At 36.0% G+C, this 19,537-nt stretch overlaps 1 protein-coding gene across 13 annotated transcripts in view; it reads right to left on the reverse strand.

Moving 5' to 3' along the window:
* Positions 1-19,537, reverse strand: part of EIF4G3 (eukaryotic translation initiation factor 4 gamma 3) — a 337,040-nt gene that overhangs the window by 228,354 nt on the left and 89,149 nt on the right. For all 13 annotated transcript variants that reach the window (XR_004820035.1, XM_035727265.1, XM_035727264.1 and 10 more), the window contains exon 2: positions 12,810-12,885. Coding sequence is in view for 12 of the 13 variants with exons in the window: in XM_035727265.1 (XP_035583158.1) it covers positions 12,810-12,885 (76 nt within the window). In the remaining variant the exon portion in view is untranslated. The remainder of the gene's footprint in view (positions 1-12,809; positions 12,886-19,537) is intronic.

Below are 19,537 nucleotides of genomic sequence, written 5' to 3' on the forward strand. Positions count from 1 at the left end.
ACAGACTCCCTGCTGAACACAGGGCTGAACGCTGGGCTAGATCCCAGGACCCCAAGATCATGACCTGAGCTGAAGTCAGACCAACTGCCTGAGCCACACAGGTGCCCCAACAATGACCTTTCTTATAATACATTCTGAAGATATTGGGGTGCCTGGGTGGCTAAGTCTTTAAGCGTCTACCTTCGGCTCAGATCATGATCTCAGGGTCCTGGGATTGAGCCCTGCGTCACGCTCCCTGCTCCCCAGGAAGCCTGCTTCTCCCTCTCTCATTCCGCCTGCTTGTGTTCCCTCTCTCGCTGTGTCTCTCTCTTGTCAAATAAATAAATAAAATCTTAAAAAAAAAATTCTCAAGATACTAGTAAAAGGGGAGCCCAGGAAGAATTAAGGAAATGATGAAATATATTCAATCCTAGATATTTTATAAATTTTTATAAAATTCAATTCAAGGTAATCTCTCAAAATAATAAAAAGCCTGGAGTGCCTAGATGGCTCAGTCAGTGGAACATCTGATTCTTGATCGTGAGTTTGAGTTCCACGTTGCGTGGAAACGTTTTTTAAAAAATAATACAAGGCTTACATTCAGCTGGGCTCTATGACTCAGCAATCCCACATCTGGGTATATATCCAAAAGGAAATGAAAACAAGATATCAAAAAGATAAGTGCACTCTGGGGCGCCTGGTGGCTCAGCCGGTTAAACATCCAACTCTGGATTGCTGCTCAGGTCATGATCTTGGAGTCATGAGATTAGCCCCTCGTGGAGCTCCACGCTGAGTGTGGAGCCTGCCTGAGTCTCTCTCCCTCTTCCTGTGCCCCTTCCCATCCCTCCCTCTCTTAAAAAAAAATAAATAAATAAGTGCATTCCATGTTTATTGCAGCACTGTTCACAAAAGGCAAGATATGGAAACAACTTCAACATCAGATGAATGGATAAAGAAGATATGGTATACATACACACACTCACTTATTATTCAGCCATAAAAAAACGAAATCTGCCATTTGAGACAACATGGATAGATCTTGAAGGCATTATGCTAAGTGAAAGTCAGACAGACAAAGACCAATACTTTACGATAGTACATATAAGTGGAATATAAAACAAACTCACAGACACAAAGAGTAGAATGGTGATTATCCGGGGCTAGAGGCTGAGGAACTGGGGAAATGCTGAACAAAGATTCTGGGATCTAATGCGCAGCATGCTGTTTATAGTTAACAATACTGTATTACATACTTGAAAGTTGTTAAAAGACTAGACCTTATATGTTCTCACCACAAAAAAGAATTATGTGACATGATGGAGGTGTTAGCTAAGGTAATGGTGATAATCATATTGCAATATATAAGTATATCAAATCAACAGGTTGTATGCCTCAAATTTACAGTGTTATATATCAACTACATTTCAATAAAAAAATAAACTTCTACATGGAAATAAAAGTAATACACACCTGAGCTCAACTGACCTTTCTATAATGCCAATTTTTACCTTTTTTTACAACCAATTTATAAAAATAAGGTGACAATAATCTATAATTACAATTCCTGGCAACACTGTTAAAATTCAATTATTTTAGCCAAAAAAATTTGAATTAAATCATTAAAAATAAAGCAATGTGTCTAACAGTATGGCAGTTACTGACCAAAAGGAGGAAATATAAAAAGAGTTAACAGTATTTAACACATGGGTAATGACACTACAAGTCTTTTATGCCCTAATTTTCTTAGTTTTCTAAAATGTACATTAGTTTATTAAAGGAAAGAGCTTACTTTCCTATTTTAATAAACTCGACATTCCAAAGATTATCTTGTGTGATACTAAAGTTTTAAAAGCCACATTATTAAAATGGAACACAAAGGCATTTTATCTAACACTACATTAAGCTTGTTCAGATGTCATTTCAAAGGGATGATAAGAGCAGTTGGTAGTTCCCTGGTTCTTGTGATTACAGTGGTAAAACCAGAGTGGTGACGGCGGCAGCAGTTGCTGTTAAATACCAAATGATGATTACATATCAGGCTTTATCAGTTTTAAATGGATTTGCTTCATTTAACTTTCCTAATGACCTTTTGAGATGAATGTAATAGCTATCTCCATTTTATTAATGAGGAAGGAAACTGAGGTACAAACGAGTTAGGCAACTTGCTCAATGACACAAACAACTGCTATGTGAAAGCACCAGGAACTGAATTCAACTGGTAGCATTCTGGAGCCAGTTAACCACGTTTAACCACTATCCACTCTGCCCCCCATGTAAACTGTAAATTCCAATTCATCCACTAACACCATAAATATCAAAGTATTTTTATAATTTAAATCTTAATCATGTTATATCCATATCTGAAATCCTTCAATGGCTCCTGCATGCCAAATAAAATCCAAATGCCTTTTAGGAACCTTACAAAATTAGCATGATACAGACTTTGTCACTCTTTAGAGCTGCAGTTTCCAATATGATCACCACAAGCAGCTATTTAAATTTCAACGAATGAAAATTAAATAAAACTGAAAACTCAGCTCCTCGGTCGCAGTAGCCACATTTCAAGTGCTGAACAGGCATGATTTTAATGGACAGCACCAGTTCCCAGCATCCTGTCTCCAGAGCACTGAGCTTCCCACCAACAGGAGAGTTTACTCATCTGAATGCCTTAGAGCCTCTGAAAATCTATCTGGAAGGTTCACGCATTTCCTCCCTATCCATGAAGGGCTGAATTCTCTTCATGGTTCAGATATCCTAAAATGCTACCTTCTCAAGCTTCCCACTCATAGCTAATTAAGAATTACTCTGTTATCAGGACACCTGGTAGCTCAGTCAGTTAAACGTCTGCCTTCAGCTCAGGTCATGATCCCAGGGTCCTGGGATCAAGCCCCCATGTCGGGCTCCCTGCTCCACCGGGAGTCTGCTTGTCCCTCTCCCTTTGCCCTGCTCGTGCTTTCAGTCTCTCTCTCAAATAAATAAAATCTTAATAAAAAAAAACCCACAAGAATTACTCTGTTATTAATTTTATATCCCGTGTACTCCTTCAAAGCACTTACTACAATTTTCATTAGTTTTTACTTTCATATCAATGTTTTTCTCCCAGAAGTAATATAGTACATAGTAGGTATTCTACAAATACTAGCTGGATTGAGTGTTAACAATTTTAAGTAATCTTTTTTTTTTTTGAAGATTTTATTTATTTCTTTGACAGAGAATGGCACAGTGAGAGAAGGAACACAAGCAGGGGGAGTGGGAGAGGGAGAAGCAGGCGTCCCGCGGAGCAGGGAGCCCGACGCAGGGCTCAATCCCAGGACCCTGGGATCATGACCTGAGCCAAAGGCAGACGCTTAACCGAATGAGCCAACCAGGCGCCCCAATTTTACGTAATCTTAATAATGTTAACTAACATTTAAGTAAAACAGAAATCAGGGTTGCTCAGCCATGGCATTACTGACATTTTGGGTTGGATAATTTTTGTTGTGAGGCTGTCCTGTGCACTTTGGGATGTTTAACTGCATCCTTAGTCTCTAGTCTTCAAATGCCACAGGCATTCCTTCCCACTCCTGCACCAAATTCTGACAATGAAAAATGTCTCCAGACATTGCCAAATGTCCCTAGAGGGCAAAAGCATCTCTAGCTGAGAACCACTGACCTAGATTTTTTCAAGTGATTAGACAATTCTGAGTTGAACACTGAATCAAAGGCCAATATTAGGAAAATAACTAAACACCAACAAATTGGATAACCTAGGTGAAATAGACAAATTCTTAGAAACACAAAATCTACCAAGACTAAATCACAAAGAAACAGAAAATCTGAATAGACAAGTAACTAGTAAGGAAAATTAATCAGTACTCAAAAAACTTCCAAAAAAAAAAGAGAAAAGCCCTGGACTTGATGGCCTCATTGGAAAAGGCTACCAAACATGTAAAGAAGAAGTAATACCAATTCTTCTCAAACTTTTCCAAGAAACTGAAGAGGAGGAAATACTTCCTAACTCATTCTATGAGGCCAGCATGATCCTGATATCAAGCCAGATAAAGACACTACAAAATGACAGACCAATAACAATGCAAAAATCCTCAAAAAAAAACCCCACAAAAAACAAAAACAACGAAAGACACACAATACTAGCAAACAGAATCCAATAGCACATTAGATGTATATATATCCTGACCAAGTGGGATTTATTCCTGATATGCAAGGGCAGTTCAATATATAAAAATCAATCAACCTAATATACCATACCAACAACATGAAGGAGAAAACCCACCTGATCAGAAAAAACTTCACCATGCTTTCATGATAAAAAATACTCAACAAACTAAAAATAGAAGGAAACTACCTCAACATAATAAAAGCTATATATGAAATACCCACAGCAAACTTCATACTCAATGGCAAAAGACTGAGGCTTCTCCTATAAAATCAGGAACAAAGCAAGGATGCCTGCTTTCACCACTTCTTTTCAACACAGTATTGGAAACCCTAGCCAGAACAATTAGGCAAGAATAAGAAACAGAAGACATCTGAACTGAAAAAGAAGTAAAATCATTTGTTTGAGATATCACCTTCTATGTAGAAAACGCTAGAGATTCCACAAGAAAACTGTCAAAATAACAAATGAATTCAGGAAAGCAGCAAGGTATGACATCAACACACAAATATCAGTTGAATTTCTATACCTGAGCAATGAACAATCTGAAAAAGAAATGAGCAAAACAATTCCATTTACAAGAGCCTTAGAATAAAATACTTAGAAGTTTACAAAAAATGTGAAAGAATTCTACAATGAAAAATATAAAACGGCACTGAAAGAAATTAGACATAAATGTATGAAAACACATCTCATGTTCACAGATTTAAAGATTTAATATTGTTAAGATGTCAATACTGCTGAAAGTGATCTATAGATCTAATGCAACCCCTACCAAAATCCCAATGATGTTTTTTACGGAAAAGGAAAAATCCATCCTAAAATTTATGTGGAATTTCAAGGAAATTCAAATTGACAAAACAATCTTAAAAAAGAACAAAACTGTAAGACTCACATTTCCTGATTTCAAAACTTACTACAAAGCTACAGTAATAAAAAATAGTGTGGTTTTGTCATAAACACAGACATACAGACCAACAAGAAGAGAATACAGGGACCAAAAAATAAATACTCGCTCATATGCTCACATGACGCTCAACAAGGATGCCAGGACCATTCAACAGGAAAAAGAGTCTTGTGAACAAAGGGTGCTGGGAACACTGGATAACCACATGACTCAAAAAGAAGGCCATTCTGACACCTGCTACAACATGGATGAACATTGAGGACATTACGCTAAGTGAAAAAAACCAGTCACAAAAAGAAAAATACTATATAATTCCACTTACACAAGCTACTTATAGTAGTCAAAATCATAGACATAGAAAGTAGAATAGTGGTTTCCAGAGACTCAGGGGAAGGGTAATGAGGAGTTGTCATAGAATAGTTGCAGTTGTTGTTGTAGGCAGAGTTTCAGTTTTTAAAATGAAGACTTTTAGGGATGGATGGTGATGTGACTGCACAAAAATGTGAATGTGTTAGTACAACTTTAAAATGATTAAGATAGGGGAATGCCTAGCTGGCTCGGTCAGAGCATGTGGCTCTTGATCTTGGGGTTGTGAGTTCAAGCCCCACGCTGGGAGTACATATTACACAAACTTTTTAAAAATTAATTGTAAAATAAAATGATTAAGATGGTAAATTTTATGTTAAGCATATTTTACCACAATTTTATTAAAAAAAGGAAATACCTGAATGTGATTTTCATCTTTTATTTAAATTTCAAACACAAAAATCTGGATTTCTAATTATGGTCACATATCAGCTATGCTATTGGAGAAAAGTGACAACAATAATAATTGTAAAACTACAATCTTCTTACAACAAAATCCTTTTTGTCACAACTAACAGGAAAATTTCATCCCTTTTCTATACTCTATAATGTAAAAATATTGAATGGGAAAAAAATTACTTTTGAAAAGTCCCAAAACATTCCTAATTATTACATTTCTACAACTGAGAAACGGGTAATAATTAAACCTTTGCAAATTTTATAGACAAAATATGACATCATTTTACCAATGTTAAACATTCTTCCACAGCCACTTAAAACCTGCTAATTTTCTCCTTTGTGGACTATGAAATAGCACTTCTGACCAATCAAGTTAGCAAACACAAGTGAAAATGGGAACACCTGGGGGCACCTGGATGGCTCAGTAGGTTAGGCGACAGACTTAATTTCAGCTCAGGTCATGACCTCAGGGTCGTGAGATTGAGCCCCACTATGGGTCTGCGCTCAGCACAGAATCTGCTTGAGATTCTTTCTCCCTCTCTCTCTGCCCCTCCCCCTACTCAGGCTCTAAATAAACTAATTAAATATTTCTTAAAAATGGGGGGCGCCTGGGTAGCTCAGTCGTTAAGCGTCTGCCTTCGGCTCAGGTCATGATCCCAGGGTCCTGGGATCGAGCCCCGCATGGGGCTCCCTGCTCGGCAGGAAGCCTGCTTCTCCCTCTCCCGCTCCCCCTGCTTGTGTTCCCTCTCTCACTGTCTCCCTGTCTCTCTCTGTCAAAATAAATAAACAAAATCTTTAAAAAAAATAATAATAAAATAAAATAAATTAAAAAATAAATAAATAAATATTTCTTAAAAATGGGAACACCTGAAACTCAAGACACAATGAAATGGATACACTACTATACTGTTTGCCACAACATAACCTGCCATAACTGTATCACATGTCAAAAATATTAAGTATCTTTAAAGTGTGTGTTATTTTAAAATACTAAGGCTATTTTTGAAAATCTTAGCCTAAGGAAATAATCCTATTTAAACAGATAAAAATATGCACATATATGTGTATGTATTTTATTTATACATATTTATCACAAAATTATTTAAAACAAAAAATAAAGGAATCTTTAAGCCAAATATGAGTTTTTAAATTTACTCATTATGTAAATTATGGTTCATCTCATTGACATGATATTTAAAACTTATGTTTGTGTTATGTAATAACATGGGAAATTATTTACGATACAATGCTGTATTAAAAAAGAAAACAACCAAATTGTATAATCACATGATTTTCACTATGTTTAATGAAAACCAAACTCTATCCTTGGGGTGGCAGAAGAATATACAGAACATGTGATTATGTCAACCCTAAATTTTAAGCCTAAAGTTTACTTTTTCTAAAGATAATAACAACAATAATAGTAATAATAATAATAAAGTTTACTTTTTTCCCCAGGAAGAAGCTACTGATAAAACACAACATGGAAATATCTCAAAATAATTAACCTAAGTGACAAAAAGTCAAAAAACAACCAGCACTTACTGCATTATTCCTTTTCCTATTATAGTTTTTAATAAAGGTCTAAAAAATGAATCCATAATAACAGAAAGCAGACGAAAGGTGGAAAGGAAAGATTACAAAGAGGAATGAAGAAACTTTTAAGAATGATGCATGTTAACCTTGATTGTAGGAAAGGTTTTCATGGGTCTATACATATGTTAAAACTTATCAAATTATACACTTTAGATATATGTAAATCATTAGCACTATATATACTGTATGTCAAATATACCTCAATAAAGCTGTTTCTAAAAATAAAGTCTATATAAAGAAATCATCAGTTCAACTGGCATATTTACCACTGGGGGGAAAAAATGGACTGTCATTCTGGGTTGGATTTTGGGACAATTAAGTGGATTTACATCTTGCTGGATACAACTGTCTAAGGAGTATGGATCGACCCATGCTAAATTTTGTCCCTGTGCAGGTATCTCCACTGACATGTTGGCCCCCTCAGTATTTATCAGTGACTGGAAAAAACGTAAAAGCATTATTTTCTAATTTGATGTCACAGAACTACAGTATGACAGAATAAAGACTTTAAAAGTATAAGCTGGCTAAAAAGGATCATGAAATGTTACAGCATTAAGGAGAAATTTATTCAGATTAAATTATTTGTAGGAATTTTGCAGAAACAGTTAACACAACTCTTCCAATCCACCAGAGTATGTATGATTGCTGCTTCTTGTAGTAAAGTCATTATTCCAGAAATTTTATATTAAGTTTATTTCTGCAATTATATTTAAAACAATGGCTTAGGGGAACCTGGGTGGCTCGGTGGGTTAAGCAACCAACTGTTGATCTCAGCTCAGGTCTTGATCTCAGGGTGGTGAGTTCAAGCCCCATGTTGGGATCCATGCTGGCATGGAGCCCACTTAAAAAAATAAATACTGGCTTAACAGTCATAAAATCTAATTTCTCTAAATAAAATATTAAGCCAAAAATATACAACATGGTAAAATTTCACAGTTTATTTTTCAGAAGCATGCCAATTAAGAGAGCTATTAATAAAATACTTGAAATTAGCTCATTCTTCTTCAGTTTTGCCATTTCCTCTCTACCATATATTTCTCTTACTAGAGCTTAAAAACTACTGGCTTTATTCTTTTTTTGTTCATATAATCAATCACTCTCCTGTAATTATGGCTAATAAGGAAAAATAACAAAAGTTAACTCTCCCATCCCTGATAAATGTTCCAAAGAGAAACTCTATAAATCAGGCTGAAATAAATAAATAAATGATAATCAGCCTAAAACATATAACATGACAGCATTATAAAAATTAAGTTCTGGGGTACCTGGGTGACGTAGTTGATTAAGCATCCAACTCTTGGTTTCAGCTCGGTTCATGATCTCAGGGTCCTGGCATTGAGACCCATGTCAGGCTACACACTCAGCATGGAGACTGCCAAGATTCTCTCTCCCTCTCCCACTCACCCCACCCACCTCTCTAAAATAAATAGATCTTTAAAAAAAAAAAAAAAAGAGTCCTCCTTTTGATGCTTCTTTATCAGCAGAAAACCTATCTGAAATGCTGACATAAGGACATAAAGTCTGCATAACAGACATAAAAAAGTAAAATCTTTGATTGTATAATTTTTTAAGACTGGCCAGGATTCATTTTTGCCTTTCAAGGAATTCAACCAACTCAATTAAAGTAACATATGGGCACCATATGGTGAGACAGGAGGAGGTGAACTGAGGGTTAGCCTTTATTTTATGACACAGAAAGGATGCTAATGGACTTAGACACTAGAGAAATGGTGACCAATACATAATCTTGGGGCTGAGAAGGGAGATTAAAAATGTCAAAGCACCTGGTCACTACTCTGCTACTCATTCAGTTAATGTGCACAACACTGTAGAAGTGAGGCAGAGACTTAAATTGCTAAGAATGGAAACAGCTGATCAAAAAAGTGAAGACTGCCATATTTTAAGGTAACTTTTTACTGCCTAAAATAAAATCTCTTATCCTTCTAGAATAGGCACTATATATATTGGTGCACCCACTTTCTTCATTGACTAAAGGACTATATATATGGCAGTGGCTTCAAATAGTAAAAGTCAAATTTGATCTAACTCAAAAATAAATTCAAAATCTTTGTTTCAAAACATGGCATGTAAACTCTATAGCAGGCACTATATCCTGCTACCACTCACAGGATTTAGATAACCTCCTCTCCAAAGGACTAAGTTTACAAAGTCACATGTCTTCAATTACAAGGAATTTCAAAAACATGTCTAACACTTTAACTCAGTAAATTTCATTTCTAGAAAGTTATTTTACAAATATAATCCAAAATTCAGAAAAGGCTTTAAATTCAAATAAGTTATTTCTAATAGGAAATATTAGAAACCACCTTTTTAACTTCTCACCTAAACAATGTTTTCATCTATTGATTTTTCTCAACAAAAACCCTGGTCCTCACCCAGTGTTCATCTGCATGAAAAGTACCACATTCATTCAGCTACTCAAGCTAAATCCCTAACAACACCCTTTACTCTTCTTTCACATCTCACATCCGAGCTATCATGATATCCTATTGAGTCTACTTTCAAAATACATACCAAATTCCACTACTCATCTCTTTTTCTGTACCACCTTAGAGGAAGCCACCAACATCTTCTGCCTGTTTTATTGTAATAACCTCTTAACTCATCTTCTTGCTTCCACTTTACCACCACAACCACCTGCCCTCGTCAGTCTACTCTCTATGGAATAGCTACAATGGCCTTTAAACGGAAATTCAGACATACTTCTTTAAAGTTTCTAAAGGCTTTCCATCATATTTAGATTAAAATCCAAATTCTTACCATGGTAAATAATGCCCCACATAATCTGATGCTCCAGATACTTCTCTAAATTCTATTCCCACCCTCTCTCTACTCCAACCACACTTAGTTTCCTTGCAGTTCTAAGACCACATTAAGCACGTTGCTACCCACTAGGCCTTTGCACTACTGTTCCTTCTACTGGAAATATGCTTTCCCTAGAAATCTGCAAGGCTCACTCCCTCACTCCTTAGCTTTCTACTTAAATGCCTTTAGACAGAATGTCCAGGATTGTCCAGTCATTCTCCATCCCTTTATACTACTTCATTTTCATCAAAACACTTATTCCTACCCACTACTATAGTGCACATATATTTGTTTACTTCCCTTCTATCCCACACACCAGCATAAACTCTATGAGTGCAGTAGGCTTGGTTTGCTCACTACTATATCCACAATGCCAAACAGTGCCTGACACACATTAAAAGCTCAAGAAATATTTGTCAAATGTTCACTGAATATTAAATTCTTATGACAAAATAGACAATCATTTATTATTTACAACATGTCAAATAGCATAAGAAAAGCTAACATTATAATATAAACTGACAAAATAGAATCAAATATCTTATACAGAGCCTACAACACGGAAAAAAAGACAAAGGAAACTATACCAAAGAAATGGTTATCGGAGTTGCTTCTAGAAATCACTCAAGATTACTAGAAATTTTCTTTTTTTTTTTTAAAGATTTTTTTTATTTATTTATTTGAGAGAGAGAGAATGAGAGACAGAGAGCACGAGAGAAGGAAGAGCGTCAGAGGGAGAAGCAGACTCCCCGCTGAGCAGGGAGCCCGATGCGGGACCCAATCCCGGGACTCCAGGATCATGACCTGAGCCGAAGGCAGTCGCTTAACCAACTGAGCCACCCAGGCGCCCGATTACTAGAAATTTTCATTTTCTTCTTTTACTTATCTTAATCTTGAAAATAGTAATTGAATGGCAAAGAGTACTTTTATAATTAGAAAAAATATATATATTTTAAGAGTTTGCCAGACAAAAATTCATTTTTTTGTAAAGATTTTATTTATTTGTCAGAGAGAGAGAGAGAGCACAAGCAGGGGGAGTGGCAGGCAGAGGGAGAAGGAGACTCCCCACTGAGCAAGGAGCCGGATGTGGGGACTTGATCCCAGGACTCTGGGATCATAACCTGAGCCGAAGGCAGACGCTTAACCAACTGAGCCACTCCGGCGTCCCCTAGACAAAAATTAAGGTGCCCTTAAGGTCAGTACTAACAAAACAAAACAAAACCCTTTGGCCTACAGAAAGTTTATGCCAGAAAAAAATTAAAGGCTGTTTTTCAATGTAAACTGAAGGTTCTCAATTACTAGGATGATCAGGCAATTTGTCATCCAAAAGGAGTCCATTCTAAGAGTCAGGGGGTTCAAATAATTTACAAGTGTTAACTGATCTATAATAGGTGTAAACTGAGACTTGTTTCAGGGAAACCATCCTACCCATTCCTGCACAATAAAGTTTTAACTCCTCATTACAATATTAAAACCTCCAAAACCCATCTACTATCTCATCTCTACTTCTGCTACAAAAACTAACACAAATGCCACACTACGCCATTCCATTAAGCATGCCTCTGAATTTTAACTTCTTAGAAGTCCTTGTGTTCCCTACTCTGCCTAGAGAAGTTCTATACCTTCCAGCTTAGTGCCGCTTCCTCAATGACGTGGCCTCTTCCTTTCCCATATATAGCACGTTTGCATCTCTAATTAAAGGTTCTTCACCTTGGGCTGATGAACGGTCTAATGCATATTTGTCAAATTCTGAAATTATATGTAAACACTGGGTATATGCTCTTTTTCGAGAAGAAAGCATTGTGGCTATGTTCAGATTCTAAAAGTAATTCATAACCCAAAAGGATAAGAATCATTGCTTTATCATACCACTTTAAATTACAATGACTTGTTTACTCATCTTTCTCACCACACTGAGTTTCCTTAAAGCAGCCTATTTGGAGGGTAAGGAATTATTGGTATGATAAGCTGAAATAATAAAAAGATGTCTGACTCTTCCATTCTCCCTAAATTCTCTTACGCTCACTGTGAGACACCTGAAATCTGCTTTTAATTTTATGACCTTCATCCTCTAGCTTTTAAATTTCCCTTCATTTATGAATTTGAATTAATCATTTAAAATAGAAAATTAAAATTCCTGGATTAAAACCAGTGTTCTCATTTCCAAACATCTTTTCTATCTTTTTTGTAATCAGAGAAGGGAAAAAATTAAAACCATTTAAATATTAAAATTTAAAAAAAATTTTAATATCAAAAAAGAAAATTAAAACTCAACGTCTTAAAGAGTCAACAAGACAAGGCCAGAAGTGGATTTACAGAAAGATGAAAAAGGAGGAAAAAGACGACAGGTGTATGAGCCAATGTATCTTAAGACAATGTTTATTTCACACTCACTTATTAAGATGATGGGGAAAAAAGCCTATTCACCTTTCTTATATTAAATACACCTAATTCAATTTGGGATTTTAATGAACCTTTTGCCAAAAACCTTTCACGTGCCAGTCAAACAAACACTGTTGTGATATCAAAGGCTCATGTGCAAGAAGTTAGGTACTGCAACAGCAGACCTGAGGTACTCACCGTGCTGTACACCGCCGAGACAGCAGGAGTGAAGATTCGGTCCTCGAGGGGCTGTTGTACAGGTCCTCTAGGGATTCTAGAAGCGCGAGTTAAGGATAAGAGAACTCAAAAACGCCTTGCTTTAGCATTAATACAAAATTACCGTCACAAGGTTCTGTCAATGACCCAACTTTCGTCACCCAATTAGAGGTTACTCATTTACTTCTCCACAAAACTGGAAAACAAATATTTCAAATTTCTTAATGTAATCAGATCAATCTCTCCAAAAGTGATTCCCATGATAAACATTCCATGGCAACTCAAAACAAATAAAATTACACAAGCCTCCACACTTTAGGTCCAGGATGAGAATCCACCACCTTTACTTTCTAGAGAAAAAGACTAAAGAAGTATAAGCAGGATATTCAGGAAGATACACGGAAATTACTGACAAAGACACAGTCTGTTCTGCTAACTACACAGAAATGGCAAATATAATTGTATCCTTCTTTTTCTATTCTAGCTGTTATTTTCCCCATATCAACCCACCAACTCCCCATTTAAAAAAAAAAAATGCTCTCCAGCATAATATTTTAAATAGTTCAGCATGCTGCCAGGATATTCTGTTAAAACACAAAAGATTATCATTTTACTCAGCTTCAAAACCAAATGATGTGAGCTCCTTCTACCAGGTAAAGTGATATTTTACCTCTTTAAGAATAACAACAACAAAAAACCAGACAACCAAAAGATTAATAGCAATTCTCTCCAGATAGTAGGGTTACATAACTGTATTGTGTATTTTTATAATAATTCAAAAATATATTTTTAAAAATGACTATAAATAGGGGCGCCTGGGTGGCTCAGTCGTTAAGTGTCTGCCTTCGGCTCAGGTCATGATCCCAGGGTCCTGGAATAGAGCCCCGTGCCGGGCTCCCTGCTCGGCGGGAAGCCTGCTTCTCCCTCTCCCACTCCCCCTGCTTGTGTTCCCTCTCTCCCTCTCTCTCTGTTACATAAATAAATAAAATCTTTAAAAAAAAAAAAGACGACTATAAATAAAATAAACCCAAAATGAAACAGAATGCTTCCTTAAACCTAACAAATACTTCATACTTCTCATAATTCTTTCTAATTCAGTCAACCATTTTGGAAGACAAAATGACAGCTGCAAATAATAATTCCATATGAATGACCACAAATTGCAGAAATCTGAATTAGAAGATAAATTCTTCATATGTAAGTAGCAAAAGTTTACCAAGATGGGAGAGGGGAAATAAAGCAAAAACCCTCAAAGCTTTAGTCATTCAAAATTAGTAACACTGTACCAGTCTCCAGACAATTCTTAAAAACTAGCAGCAACCTTAGACCACAGTTCAAGTTATCATAACCGCCTAGACACAAAGAATGGATATAAAATGCTGTAAGAGGGGCGCTTGGGTGGCTCAGTTGATTAAGTGTCTGCCTTCAGCTCAGGTCATGATCCCAGGGTCCTGGGATCGAGTCCCGCGTCGGGCTCCCTGCTCAGCAAGGAGCCTGCTTCTCTCCCTGCCCCTCCCCCTGCTCATGCTTTCTCTCTCTCAAATAAATAAATAAATTCTTTAAAATAAATAAATAAAATGCTGTAAGATTTCAGTGAAATAAGCAGTATTTGGAAAGTTAAAAATAATAAAATGCTGCAAGAAATAAAGCTAAAGCATTTCATAAAGGAACTACTTCATCCAAACTATATATATGTATTTGCAATGTAGAAAACAGAAGCCGAACAAAGTTCCAGGACTAAAGTCCTTCATTATGAGCTTGTTAATTCTCTCAAAATGAAGATTACCCTTGGCTAAAATAAAACTTTCCTTGAATTACAGTTCTGCATTGTGGTTACATGAATGGTAGAAAATATTTAGACCATTTTTTCTTCTGCAAAGCCAACAGCTATTGCTTTTTCTAGCTAAGGCTAATTCTCACACTATGAGAAAAAGTTCTCAAATGAGAGTTCTCAGTACTATGCCCCAAAAGCTGAGCCACACCATTTAACCTTACAAAGGAAGGCTAAGTTTCCTGATTTCTCTTAGTTATTTTATTGGATAAAATATAATTACAAGATTTGTAAAGAGGCATTCATATATATGGTCAATAGTCCCAGTAACATTCTTTCCCCTGGGCCACAAATACAGAATGTTGATTTTGTTTATTTTATTCTCTGTAAACCACCAACAGAATACTGTGGACTGATAAATTGTTTCTTAAAAAAAAGTTCTGAGTAAAAATCATTTATTTTAAAACAAAAACACAGTTCTGTAAAAAAGAAAACTGAAAATAGGAGTCAGGAGATTTGAATCTAAAGTAGCCTGCAAGTCTAACCAACTATGTTGTCTTCACTGAACCATTTTACAGTATCTCCTATAAACTGGGGCTCAGCAAGAAGTAACTTGCCCAAGTTAACAAGGCTAAGTGGTCAGGCCATGTCTCCCTGAATTCTAAAGATCACACTCTTCTTTAATTAATTTATTAATTTAATTAATTAAACAGAGACCACACTCTTCCTATTATATCAATGTGTCCACAGACTGAATACTTTACAGCATAGTAAAAAACAGTATCACAACCTGCTCAAAATATGGTTGCCCCTATCCACATAAGAGAACTAAATGGGTTCATCTCATAGAAGAGTCAATGAAGTGTCATAACAAAACTTCCAGAAAGTTCCAAATTCCTGGCCCAAACTGAATCATCTGCCCAACAATAAACTATTATACTTAGTACTACAGACTGGTCAGATAATGTGTCAAACCAAGTGAGCTTATTTTACAAAGCAATTTTGTCCTTTAATTCTTAGTGGTGATGATTGCCTATCTTCATAAATACGCTAAAATCCACTGAACTGTACACTTGAAAAGTGTGAATGTTATGGTATGTGAATAATAACGCAATAAAAAAATTAACTTTAGTAATTTGCAAATAAGTTGTTTAGCCCCATTTCCACTAAAAACAGCCTCTATACATTAGTATGAAATTGGCACTTCTAGGCATTTTCTCCATAAATAAGTGAATTCAAAGAAATGACAGGCATATAAAGCTTTCACTGCAACATATCTCCTCCTAATTCTGCCTGCTATTAAGCTTATTACCAGATTTCACCAACCTCTGTATCTCTAGCATAAATCACTGGATATTTACTTATTTACCTTTGAGCTCAAGGTAGCAAGCAAATGGCTTCTCATAGTACCACTTAAAATTCTGATTCAATCAATGAGCAGTGTAATATGTATGTGCAGTGCTCTAGAGCATGCTGTTTTTATTTTTTAAATCTCATAACTGAAATACAGTAGGCAGTCCCACTTGACATTTCTGGGGTTCAAACTGCTATGAATTATATCATTAGGAAATATAAGCAAAATCATTAACAAAACTAGATAAATAGAAATTTCTAAGTAGACATACAAATGCAAAATATTTTTAATTCCCCACTTTCATTTTAAAAAGAAATTAACAAATTTCAGAAATAAATAAAATTTGAAGATTAAAGAGTATTAAATATTAAAGCACTCTAAATTGACTATTAGACTCTAAATTGATTATTAAAGTTCTTACTACATACCCTCCACATTAAATGTCAATTAGGTAGATAAAAAACTTAAAAAGACCAAATTTCATCAAAGAAATTCAAAGATCTATGAGATTACATAATGATCTGAATGTTCCTACTTACATCAGGAAAAAAAGAAGGGACCAATAATTTTTTAAGCACACATGTATACTGAAATTTCATGAATGAGGAACTCTCATTAGGATGAAGCTTCTTGATCAATAGCAATCATATCTGACCCTGAATTTGACCTGTAATCAGTATCTCCTCAAAAGGCAGATTTTGAGAAATTAGAAAACAAGTAATCAAAGTCAACAGAAATCTTCCACCAGTATGCTGAAACACTAATGTTCCATTTACAACTCTCAGCTGAATTTTCTTCAACTTTGCCCAGTCCACTGTAAGAACAGCTACTATCCTGGATCAATGCTCAGCATAAGCAATATGGAACAATGCTCAGCATAAGTAATATTCTTAAAGTGAGAGCCTCAAATTATTATTGCCTCATTGAAAAGGAAAGCCAAGAGTACAAATTCCATTGCACAAATTAGAGAAGAAACAGGCAACTGATTTCAGGAGATGAAAACAAATTAACGATAAAGATCTTTTTCTGCATTATTTCTTATTTAAGCCTTATGGCAATATGGTAATGCCAGTCAATTTACATCTTCTCTTTTTTTGGATTTGACTTTTTAATAATCTCTACATCCAACTTGGGGCTTGAACCTACAACCCCAAGATCAAGAGTCGCATGTTCTACCAACAGAGCCAGCCAGAAACCCCACTCCTTCTTTCGATATATGAGATTGAAAAAGTTATGATAATGAAAAAGGAAGAGAACTTGTATAAAATATAAGGATAAGGGCAGAATCTCTACACTATACCTGCTTCACAAAGATATCATACATGATTTCTCCAAAAGAAGCACTGTTTCAAATACAGTTGCTTTGGAAATAGCTATATTCCCTTTAATATTAGTTCTGATTAAGGGATATGCACCCTAAAAATTAAAGAAATCCAATTTAAATAAACTAGCATATTTTGAAAATTACCCCCACAAAATAAAATTCAACTCAGCATTATAAAGGAAATGAACTAGTCAAAACTGAATAAAAAGGGAAGCCTGGGTGGCTCAGTCGGTTGAGCAACTGACTCTTGATCTCAGTTCACGTCATGATCTCAGGATTGTGAGATTGAACCCCACATCAGGCTCTGCACTGGGAATGGAGCCTCCTTAAGATTCTCTCTCTCGTTCTCCCTATGCCCCCCACCCCATTATCTCTCTTAAAAAAAACCTGAATAAAACAGTCTAAATAAATTTAATTCTTAAAAAAAAAAAAAAAGCCTGAGGGCACCTGGGTGGCTCAGTTGGTTAAGCAACTGCCTTCGGCTCAGGTCATGATCCTGGAGTCCCGGGATATGATCCTGGAGTCCCGGGATCGAGTCCCACCCACATCGGGCTCCCTGCTCAGCAGGGAGTCTGCTTCTCCCTCTGACCCTCTTCCCTCTCGTACTCTCTATCTCTCATTCTCTAATAAATAAAATCTTTAAAAAAAAATTAAAATTAAAAAAATAAAATAAAAGCCTGTCACTGTTTATGATATAGAAAATTATCTTGATTAATTCAGAATGTTTCAAAAAATACTTTGAGTTCAAATTTATATTCTTTGAAATGTTTGAGATCTGCTGCACATAGAAACTGATTAACTGATTAGTTATAGAAAACCAATTTAAAACTTAGGCGCCTAGGTGGCTCAGTTGGTTGAGCAACTGACTCTTGGTTGCAACTCAGGTCATGATCTCAGGGTTGTGGATAGAGCCCTACATCAGGCTCTGCACTCAGTGCACAGTATGCGTCAGAATCTCTCTCCCTCTTGCTTTCTCTCTCTCTCAAATGAATAAAATCTTTAAGATAAAATAAAAATGAATTAAAATTAAAATTAACCCCCTTCTGCGGGGACAATTGGGTAGACACATGCAAAAGAATGATGCTGTCAACATGGATGGGACTGTAGGAGATTATGCTAAGTGAAATAAGTCAAGCAGAGAAAGTCAATTATCATATGGTTTCACTTATCTGTGGAACATAAGGAATAGCCTGGAGGACATTAGGAGAAGGAAGGGGAAAATGAAGGAGGGGGAAATTGGAGGGAGAGATGAACCACGAGAGACTAGGGACTCTGAGAAACAAGCAGGGTTTTAAAGGGGGGGGGATTGGTTAGCCGGTGATGGGTATTAAGGAGGGCACATACTGCATGGAGCACTGGGTGTTATACGAAAACAATGGAGCGTGAATCACTACATCAAAAACTAATGATGTATTGTATGGTGACTAACATAATAAAATTTAAAAAATAATAATAATAATAATTTGGGTTTCTAACTGCAAACTAAAAAAAAAAAAAAAAGAATGATGCTGGATTAACTTACCTCACAGAAATTAACTCAAAATGGATTAAAGACTAAAACTAGAAATTTTCAGTAAACATGGGATAAATCTGCATGGCCTTGTATTTGGCAATGAATTGTTAGATAGGACAGCAACAAAATCAACAACAGAAAGAATAGATAAATCAGATTTTTACAGTAAGTTTTACGCGTCAAAAGACACTAACAAGAAAGTAGAAATACAACTGGTAGAATAGGGGAAAATATTTGCAACTCATGTTACATAAACGATTTATATCTAGGATATATAAAGAACTCTTACAACTCAATAATAAAAACACAAATAACCCATTATTTCAAACGGACAAAGGATCTAAAAAGACATTTCTGCAAAGAAGATATACAAATTGCCAAAAAGGGGGCGCCTGGGTGGCTCAGTCGTTAAGCGTCTGCCTTCGGCTCAGGTCATGATCCCAGGTTCCTGGGATCGGGCCCCACGTCGGGCTCCCTGCTCTGCGGGAAGCCTGCTTCTCCCTCTCCCACTCCCCCTGCTTGTGTTCCTGCTCTCGCTGTGTCTGTCAAATAAATAAAATCTTTAAAAAAAAAAAAAAACACAAATCGCGAAAAAGCACATGAAAAGATGCTCACTATAATTAGTCACCAGGGAAATGCAAATCAAAACCACAATGAGATACCACTTTATACCCACTAGTATGGCTATAATCAAAAAGACAGTGTCAGTGAGGACGCAAAGAAATTAGAACCTTCATACACTGCTGGT

This window comes from Zalophus californianus, chromosome 4 (assembly GCF_009762305.2).
Source record: "Zalophus californianus isolate mZalCal1 chromosome 4, mZalCal1.pri.v2, whole genome shotgun sequence".
Taxonomy (NCBI): Eukaryota; Metazoa; Chordata; class Mammalia; order Carnivora; family Otariidae; genus Zalophus; species Zalophus californianus.